General features: G+C 38.0%; 1 protein-coding gene across 1 annotated transcript; it reads left to right on the plus strand.

Annotated features, from left to right (window-relative positions):
- Positions 1–682: 682 nt before the first annotated feature.
- LOC121138069 (protein FAM90A27P-like) lies at positions 683–7,526 on the plus strand. Its single transcript, XM_040740885.1, has 6 exons — positions 683–792; positions 1,160–1,332; positions 2,821–2,998; positions 3,800–3,999; positions 4,632–4,731; positions 6,346–7,526. Exons 1-6 carry the CDS (start codon positions 721–723, stop codon positions 6,412–6,414), a joined length of 792 nt encoding a protein of 263 aa, XP_040596819.1. The 5' UTR covers positions 683–720; the 3' UTR covers positions 6,415–7,526.
- Positions 7,527–10,828: the final 3,302 nt, after the last annotated feature.

Genomic DNA, 10,828 nt, shown 5'->3' on the forward strand with positions numbered 1-10,828 from the left:
ATGGTTGTTGTTGGTGGAATTATGTGTGGAATTTCACCCCTTTGTTCTTTTGGCTGTTGGTAGAAAGAGAATCTCTAATGCTTATGTTTTTCTGGTTGTAGTTAGCTTCCTTGGGTTGGAGTTTTCCTTCCAAAATTTTCTGTAGGGCTGGGTTAGTGGACACATATTGCTTGAATCTAGTTTTGTCAGGGAATATCTTGTTTTCTCCGTCTATAGTGATTGAGAGCTTTGCCGGGTAGAGTAGTCTGGGCTGGCATCCGTGGTCTCTTAGTGTAGGTAGAATATCTATCCAGGACCTTCTGGCTTTCAGCGTTTCCATGGAGAAATCAGGTGTAATTCTGATAGGTCTGCCTTTATATGTTACTTGACCTTTTTCCTTAGCTGCTCTTAATATTCTTTCTTTATTCTGTATGTTTGGGGTCTTGATTATTATGTGGCGAGGGGATTTTTTTTTGTGGTCCACTCTATTTGGTGTTCTGTAGGCTTCTTGTACCTTCATTGGCATGTCTTTCTTAAGGTTGGGAAAGTTTTCTTCTATGATTTTGTTGAATATGCCTTCTGCCCCTTTGAGCTCGATTTCTTCTCCTTCTTCTATACCTATTATTCTTAGGTTTGGTCTTTTCATGGTGTCCCATATTTCCTGGATATTTTGTGTTAAAATAATGTGATTTGTTTTCTAACACTACAGGGAAACTGAGTCTCTGGAAGGGCCCAACAAAAATGGATCCAAACAAACTTTCAATGGAAGAGGGCAAGGAATTCTTAAAACTGTGTGGGATCCCACAAAGAGATGTAAGTATGGGCAAGGTTGGTTAAAAGAGGTTACATGGAGTGAGGTAGAGTACGATTTTCAGTTTCCTTTAAACAGCAACATAACCCATGTCCTAAGTGTATACAAATGTATTTTCAGGAAATAAGGCAGGCACAGTAACTGCAACAGTGGTCATTTCCCCAAGGGAACATTTCTACTAACTCCAAACTCACCTTTTAAACTCTCATTATTTGAAAAGTACTTGCTAATTTGCAGTCTAATCTAGTGGGAATGATTTCAGACTTTTGAACCTAAAAGATAGAAGTAACTAGAAAACTGTTTATATTCTCCAGGAAAGACTTCTTCCCACCATGAAACACCAAATAATTTTCTCTTTCTTTTCCTCAGATCGATTTGATGACAGAGAAATGGGAAGTTGTTGCCTCTGTGGAGGCTTTGATTCGATTCCCACTGCTGCCAGGGGAAGACCCCACAGCCCGTTGCATTTCGAAGAAAAACAATCAACCTGCAGTGTCCCAACGAGACCGGATTCCACAAAATAATGAAGACCAAGAAAAGAGGTAGGAAGTCACTTAAGTTGGGAGGGACCTCGGGAAAACAGCTGCCTATGGCATGTAGTTGAGTACCACTATTTTATCTTTGCATGAATAAAGGCTTTTCATTGATGAGTGATCTTGTTTTCATAAAGTGCAGATGAAACTACTGTTTTTTAATCAGGAATTATGTCAATCTTAGCTACATACTCTCACCAGACAAAATTGTTTTTTAATTATTTGAGACATACATTTTGGTAAATAGAACTCTATCACTGAGTAAGCCTTGGAACTTGAAATCACATTGTCATAAGATTCCTAATATTTGAGATTACAGGTCTGTGTCATCTGGCATATGTCCTTCTGGATCTATTTGTTAACTGTTTGGTATAAATTGCACAGTATTTTAGCTTACATATTCATCCTCAGCTTGGTTGTCCAGGCAAGTGTTGGTGTAATAATCTACGTGAAGATAAGTATATGGTTATGTGTTTCTTTTCTTTTTTTCGGTTTTTCGAGGCAGGGCTTTGCTGTAATTTTTTAGACTATCCTGGACCTCGTTAGGTAGACCGGGCTTTGTCTTAAACTCACAGATATCCACCTGCCTCTGCCTCCCAAGTGCTGGGATTAAAGGCATGTGCCATCACAGCCTGGCTGTTTATGTGTTTCTGATTGTGAAGCTTAACTGTATTTACAAGTAACCCAACTGAGACTCACAATGCATAGATGGGGCTTATGGGTGTAAAAGTAAACAGAAAATTATTATCAGCAATTATGCCGAAAAAAATAAATTTGCTTGACTGTTTATTTGTTTGAGAAATAGTCTGATCAACAGCTACTTAGATGCTGGTATGGTGGTGTATGCCTCTATTGAGAGTATTTATAATTGAGAAAGAAATAGATTTTGGTAATTCATATCTACAACCAACATTACAGCCCAGTTGACACTAATCAAATGTAACTTAAAAAAAGAACAGGGTTTAGAGAGAAGGTAAAATGGCTGAAAGCAGTGACTACTTTTGAAGAGTGTCCACTTTCTCTTTACTGCACACAAACAGCATTTCTACTTCCTCCCCCAGGGTACTGAACACAGTCATCTGACCTCTGTAGACATCAGGCAAAAACATGGTTCAGACTCATGTTAGGAGTCGGCAAGCTTAAATCTACGTTAGAAAATATAATCTTAAAAGTAAAGAAAAAACAAATTAAAAATAGTAGGAAGCAAGCAATTTTGTGTAAGAAACAAAACTGGGAGGAAAATCAGGGGAAAAATCATTACAAACTGTAGTGTATGCACACATACACAACAATTTCACTCCTATTAAGTCAGATGGTATTTTCTCAGTAGATTCACAGTAGGCTAAATGTGAGATTCTGGGAACAGGGATATCAGGTCTGAGTGTTCCAAAGTATGGTGTGTTTGACACTAGTTAGGAAATCACTCTAAATTCTGCATCCTAAATTATAGACCAAACACATATCCATGTGACTTCTCTTTCCTTATCCCATAACTAGGAAGAACAATAATCAATCACTGAAAGATTTTGACAAGAAGCCACATGTTACAAAGGTGATGACAAGGCATTGCATAGAAACTCCTTCTGAAAGACCCACTGGAGAAAAGATTCAGAAGATAAACTGCTTTGGAGCAGTGAGAAAAAGGACTAAGCCCGAAGAGGAGAAAGAAACAACGGTAAGTGCATCTGGAATGTTGGGAAACGTTTGTACTATGTATACTTTAGAAAGTGTATTTAAGCATTTTGCTGTGTGTCTATAACTTACTTTCTCTAATAGAAGCTATGTAATCTGGGCAGTCCTCTTCTCTCAACTTATTGTCCAATGAGAGCATCTGATATGCTCCCTTGTACATGCTCAATATCATGAGTAGCCTGATATTTGCCCAGATTACCGTCTGCGCGTTTTGAATGGCATATATTTACCTATGCACTCAATGCTGAATGAGCTAGGAACTTAGTGCCTCATGCATTCTAAGCATGAGTGTTTTGCTTAAGCAAAACCCAGAATTTACTGATGTATTCTTGTAATGCTCACTACCAATTGCCTTTTCATAGATTGGAGAATTTTATCCAATTGCTCTACACTTGAACTGTATCACCAACCTTCATTTTAATTTTGGCATTTAGGCCCCATGTCTCCAGCTTTCACTGGTTGACCTGAATCTACCTGAGTGGACAAAGTTTTATTTAAACACATGTTCCTCTCCCTGGATATTTCTGAGTGCTATTTTCAATGTTGGGAGGCACACTATGCTAGCCACAGTAATTATTTATAATCACATTTATTTACATGTGCAATACTGTAAGCAATGTGCCCTGTGAATGAGTGCAGAATTCCTGTCATACTTGGCAGATAAGGGAGTACAATTTGAGGCTGTATCCTACAAGAAATTTTGAATAACACTGAAAGATTTTGTAGGAATTGATAATTATGTCACATTGTATCTAACCCTATATGGACTCTTCTGTCAACACAGGTAAAAAGCAAGAAATGTTGCTCATTTGCACACACAGCAAGGAGCAAGATGTGTCTCCTAAAACACTGGCATGAAGCCCTTCCTGTACAGCCTCTGGGTTCTAACAATCAGAAAGAGATGATGAAACCAATGGAGGTCAAGCAGTACCAGTCTCCAGAAATATTTAAAATGACTGAGGACAAGGATAAAGAAAGAAAAATGTGAGCATGGAACACAACTAAAATTACACATGAGCATGGCACATATGAAGATGATGTTTTTTCATTGTAAACAGATATCTCAGGACACACAAAAAAACACCCACCATTTACAACAGAGAATAGTGCCCTCTGCTCTTGATTGTTGGAAATCCACAAAGAGGAGAGAGGGATAGATCTGGGAATGTTGCCCACTAAAGACAGAGGACCAGTAGCATCAATTGAAAGAATGCAGTTGTGTCCTGTGTCTTAATCAGGGGCATTTGCATTATAATATGTAGACTAGGCCGGGTTCCAGCACGACTCCCATGTCAACAAAGTTGTAGATACTGGTAAATCAAGCCAAGGGCAGATTGGTAAATGTGGATCAGAAATTCATGGTCTTCATCAGGCATCTCGTGTTGTAGAGGATTCTCTGTATTATAGTACATGCTGTTTGAATTTACTATAAGCCCTGTGTAAATCCAATAACTGAGTGGGTAGAAAGTTGATGTTTTCACATCTTGAGAAAAAGATGGTACTCCGTCATATAAGTAAATTTCATTCTGGCTTCAATAACTCCTCACTCTCAACAAGGCTGGTATTAACTTTGAGATAGTGATTGATCTTAGTATTTAATACTATGTGTTCTGCAGGCAAGAAGTGCTTCAAACGAAAACTCTGCCAAAGGTATCTTCGAGAAGCTCCTCAAAGAAGAAAATGAGCAGCGAGGAAGAAACTTGTTTCTTTTTGAGGGTGAGTCTCCCTTGTTTCACTGCTGTGTTTCTCTTGGGTGGCATCCATCTCTGCCGCTCAGATGTATCCCTGGTGTTGGCATTTTAGGAGGGAGCAGGCATGCTTATTGCACTTCTCTGTCATTTTCTGCTGGATTTTTTTCCATTTTCTCAATTCTCAACCTCTTATTTCCTGCAATTTACTTACCTCTCTAACTTTATTCTTGTATTTATTTTCTTCATCTTATGCCCTCCACATATTCTTTCCCCATCTCTTCTCTAAATTCCTGTGGTACCATTCATACCACCTTACATTTCTCCACTTCCCATTGTTTCCTGTCTATTCTTTACCTTTCTCTTTTGCTTCTTGGGAACAGGGAATTCTGTCTGCTGAGCTTGATCATGCTCTTCAACTGAGATTGTCCTTCCTCACCAGATTACCTCAGTTGGCATTCCCACATACTGGGATCACAAGTGTATAAAGTTATGCCTACCATGTTTTAATTTTATGGAGTCACAGATGTAACTTCCCATTGTTTGTAATTTTACTGCCTCTACTGTCACTGTTGCATATTCTGAGACCACAGACTTTTGTCAACTCATATGTCTTTAAGTATCTTTATTTCAATATGCACTATTATTTTGATTCTATGCCAATAAACGTTATGGAAGATTTCTCTGTATGTGTGAAGTGTTTCACCTCATTGTGAATGATAGTACACTAAGCTCATATCTGTCATGTTTATTTAGAATCTGACTGTCTGTGCATGAAAGCATGCCTGTGCCCCAAACTTAACAAAACCTGAGGAAGTGCTTCATTAGTTTGGTCTATCTAAACAAGAGAATTTCTTGACATTCCCTATTTAATTAAAAGACTCAGAGTGACATCTCTGAGGCAAAAATTCTCATTCTTTTATCAAGTTGTGCAAGTTGTGCTTTTGTTTTTAGCATCATTTATTTACTGTGCATAAACGTTTTGCCTATCTGTATGTATGACTGGTGTACCCTTATTATATAGTGTCTTAGGAAGACAGAACCTTATATCAGATCTCAAAATCTGAAATTACAGACAGTTATGAGACCCTATATGGGTCCTGGGAAGTTAGAAAGCAACATGTTCTCTTATTCTCTTAGTTTCCAAGTCCCAGTTCAAAATATTTTTGTTGCACATCCTGTGATTCAGGAAAGACTGTAGTCAATCTGTGACATTTAACGCGTTTTGCTTTCCCCCCATGGATTATACTTCTTTGTCCCATCTCCTCTTGTTGGTATGGTGTCTGTGTAGCTGTGCTAGGAATAATCCTAATGTATGTGTTTTCCTGTTCAATGTTCCCCAAAATATATTCAACCAGTCCTGTTATTTATCTTTAGTTCTGTATCCCTGCAAAACATTGGGCTTTGCTGTGAAACTGTCTTGCATACAGCTATTGCATTTTCCCTTATGCCATATGTGCCATATAAATATGTCCACAACACTCCTCTCCCCTGATCCTACTCTTGGTTTCCCAATGGTCCAAACTTTCCAAAAAGTGTGTATCCCAAAATTTCTATGTAGATAATAGTAATTAGAGTGCTCTTCACTTAGGATGGAAACTTTAAGGTGCAGGCAAGTAACCATAGAATATTTTAATCACAGAAACCTACCAGGCCATCGATATCTTACATGACCAAGAAAAAAAGAACATCGGGTTCCTGTCTCCAATGATCGACCAATAATCAAGACTCCTGATTAAGAACAACCACTCCCTCATCTTTTTCCAAAAAAGGACAAGAACAGACCAGTTATTGATGAATGCAAGCACATAATATGGGATTTTCAGACACTCTGGATTCCAATTTGAGGAAATGCAATAATTCCATCTCAGGCTCAGGTGTAACATCCCAAAGTTTGTTTGTTTTCCCCAAATGTGCTCCTCAGCCTAATGAGAAGACACCTGTTTTAGTGCATAACATTAAAGTCCAGACAACTATGAAACATCCTGGTATAGCTTCAATTTCCTGTGTGCACTTTGTGAGACCAAACTGTGACTGGGATTCTGTGGTCAGAATAAAAGCTCCAGGAAAGGAACTTCTCCAATTCACCAGTCAGGACAGCCGGGGTCAGCCAAAGAAACGTCGAATCAGCTCTTGCCTGAATCCCAGTATGAGAAATGTGATACATGAGTTGGGGTCTGTCCAGGAGTCCCAGACTGCTGTTAGTAAATCTGATGTCATGTTCAACAGTAGACCAACATGAGTTCAAAGAAACCTGTATCGAAGCCCAGTCTCCCAAGCCACATTCCGGATGTCTCTTCTTATCCAAGATCTATCAAATACATAACAGTCTCACAGTGCACACAGTCAGGCAGGCACAACACACCTTTAAGCTTATGAATGGACAAGAATCAATGATTGGCTACAATGACTGAGATTCCTGAAAACACCAAGTCTTTTCTCAGAACTGGTTTTATTTAGAGGACCCTGAGATCTTTGACTGCATTACCATAAGAAGTACTTCCTGCTGTCATCCTCCTCAGAAAATAGCGTTGAGTAGAGTCACATCAGCTTCAATATAGAATGTTCTGTTGTGAACCGAGTTGACTCCAGGACTGCGAAGAAAGTGCAGACAGTGTTAAACCGAGCATCTTGAGATAACCTTTCTTGAGAGAGCTCAAGGAGTTACCTGATCAGGAAACAGATATAAGGTGTCAAAATGAAAGAAAGAGCAGACCTTGCCTCTAGATACCAACACTCTGAAGTTTCTTTCTCTATGATAATTACATGTAATTCTTCCCTCTAAATCCTCCCCTCTCTTACCAAAATCTTGGGGATAATATATGTAGTCTCATTTAATAAATGATTCTAAACCTAATCACTGTTTTGAGATTGTTGTTTACTTGGATTGGAATATGTTCACCCAAGAATAATCTGTATTTTTGATCAGCATCTGATACCACTGAGACAAGCTACAGAAAATGTGTTCTTAGATATACATCTCTGTCCTTATTTTGTTTTAATTTCTGAGATGATGTTAGCCTGTGATACTAATATTAGCAAGAACTCACTGTTTTTCCTGGGCTGGGATGGACTGTGAGCATCTCTCCTCCCTCAACATCCTGTGTGCTACATTATGAGATGCAAGATATGTCTGAGCATTACTCATATGTACACAATAATTTCTGAGAGCTCTTTGGCTCCTGTATGTAAAACAATGCTGCTCTGAACCACCTGAAATACAAAGATCAGAATATCTTCGTTAATGGATCTATGAGACCCAATCACTGCCATGAACCTGCTCTTTAATCTAAGAGCTGTGCCACAACTTTCACAGGCAATTCACCTGTCTTGAATTTAGAAGTTTGATGCAGGAGGATTGTTTGAGATATTTCTTATTGTTATAGGTTTCCTGAGGATGCAGGGCAGTTGATAGATTCTTTTTCTAACATGTAATCTTTTAATGTAGCTGGTTTCAGAGTATACCTTCAAATGTGGTTCAGGGATACACTGTCCAGTAACTGATAGAAGCAGATGCATTGATGTATATACAGGAATTGTGCTGAGGTCTGACTTTTTTTTCAAAGAAATGGGAGAAGTTATTCTATATGGCATGGAGTCATGATGGTATTACATATAGACAATTGACTTTAGGTTTTGGAGATTATGGATGCTGGACCAAAAATCAGGGAAGCTGCATGTTATATCCCTAGGACCTCAGCTGCATGTGTGTGACAATTGTGTAGCATGTTCTCTTAGTAAAGTTTCTAAGATGAAAGCAGAATTTTGCGTGGCATTTAGCTGATTTTGGTCACCTGTTCCCTAGCAGGATTACCTGCTCTTGTCTTGAGGTAAGGATAGTAATTCATTCCGGCCGCTATTTCATGTGCCACATTGTGTGGGAGCCCATTGAAGGCTTTCTGAAAGAGACAGATGAGGAGTGAATGGAGATTGGCTACTTTGGAATGAGGAGCAATGGGAAGAATGGAAAAATTGTTGGTACGTAAAATAATTGAAAAAAAGGTATTCAAGTGATATAAAAAAGCCACTAAAAATAAAAAAGAAAGTAACAAACTTTTAGAATATTTGAAGGATAGAATTCACTAGAAGAGTGTTGGATTTACTTAACAATGAATCTCATCTATTTTTTCCCTTTTCCCAGGTTTTTGGAACCAGACTGTCCTAACAAGGAATTCTGAACCAGGTCCTTCATGTTCCTTACTTGGGTGGAGTGTTGCAGATGTGCAGCCTGGGGTCCATTTGTGAATTTTCAGATACCAACAGGTTTTGTGTGTGCTAGAGATAATCTACCGTCTGGAGAACACAACAGCAATTTTCTGCATAGTATTTTGTATTATTTTGGTAGAGACATACCTCCTCATAAGAAAAACTATTCTAGTTTGACTCCAGGTTATATCAAGTAAGGAATCAGTTGTGTGGTTATTTTGCTGATGTAAATTTGTTTTATCTGTTTGGACTGAAAGTTAGTATGTAGTCCCACATGGCTGAAAACTTTTTATATACCTCTCTCAGACATTGGTATATGGCCATCAAAGGCCTAAACCATAAAAATTCTTCTGGTTTAGATACGATTCTTATTTTATAGCATAGACTTTACTTTAAATCACTCTGTTGATGAATTTTCCTGATTTAGCATCTCAATGACTGATACTCATTGTGTGAGCCTCTGTGGAATCACTGTCATTTGTTTGCTTATGTTTCATAGTTTTTATTTTTATTAGACAAGATCTTCTTTGGTTCAGAATAGCTTGGATTTCACTAAGGAGCAGGTGTAGTACACACTCTTTTAGATGTCTAGTTTTGAATTGTAAAAACAAAATAAGAGTCATAAACACAGCAAGGTCTTACTATAGGCATATTGTGAGGGACCGGTTAGACATGTATACACATGAAGACATCCTCAATTTATCTAGGAAGTGTATGTTGTTTCCAATGAAGGCAATACATCACACAAGCTGTAGGATGTAAAGAAATATACTAGGAAATAATTCAAACATCAGAACAAGGGAATCATTTGAACTTAACAATTTGAAACTGTATATGAGAATAAGCCACCCTTGGGGTGTGAAACGGAGATGAAGAATGAATCTACCAGCAATGCTAATGGAGCACAAAACAAGTGAAGGAAGGATGTCTGGGAGGGAACACCTGTGAATAAGAAGAGGGTATATGTTACATGGGTATAAAAACAACATTATGAATTCCATTTTTTTACCATCGTGTATTAACATTGGATTGCTTGAGGAAATATGTTCTAAATTTATAGTTACATATATTGTATATTAAGTGTGTGACTGTTTTTGCTTATTTATGTATTTACTCTTGACAAAATGGGTCTTGATCTCCATGGTGAAGGAAGAATCCAGTGGATCACCAGGGACTTGAATAAGTTTTTAATTGTTATTTTGATTGAGCATGCCATAGCACACACTTAGAAATCACAAGACTGCCTTATAGTGTTAACATTCTCCTCTTAGTATAGAGATTCTCATTATGACAAATATGCAGACAGCAAATTTAACTGCTAGTCATTCTCAAAGATGTTTTTCTGTTTGTTTCATTGTTCAAAGGCAGGTGTGCATAGCAGGATAATGATTCAGTCATTTGAGAGAAGGAATGCATGACTGTGTTGGAAAATGAATGTATTAGGTACATATCGAACTGGTCTTTATTAAGAACACAATCCACAAGCAGGATGAAATTCCTGTGATGAAGATTGTTTGGTGAATTTCTTTTCCAGCATGAATCTTGCCTTTGGATTACCACAAAACAACCTGAAAATCAATTGTCCAGGAAGTCTGTTGCATATTGTGTAAAACAACTTTCCACCATTGTCATAGAAATGAATGAGGGCATGGTTTTCTTGTAGGGTAGGCACAAAGAAGCTTCTTAAAAGTGTTTTGAGTGAAAGTATTACTTTCAGTGCATGTTTCCATAGTATCTGCCTTCCTGATATTCAAGATGAGCTTCCAGACACAAATCTTTTTACATAAAATGGCAAGAAGTTGTGGGCAGAAAAATAAACCTTGGGTATCTCTGTTATGTAAGCCCTCCCAGCTGATAAATTCTCAGCAATTTTCTTCCCATCAATACTGGCAAAGAAACTCATATCCTGATAAGGATGA

Source organism: Mesocricetus auratus, unplaced genomic scaffold, assembly GCF_017639785.1.
Source record: "Mesocricetus auratus isolate SY011 unplaced genomic scaffold, BCM_Maur_2.0 contig_2935_pilon_subseq_33372:72301_obj, whole genome shotgun sequence".
Taxonomy (NCBI): domain Eukaryota; kingdom Metazoa; phylum Chordata; class Mammalia; order Rodentia; family Cricetidae; genus Mesocricetus; species Mesocricetus auratus.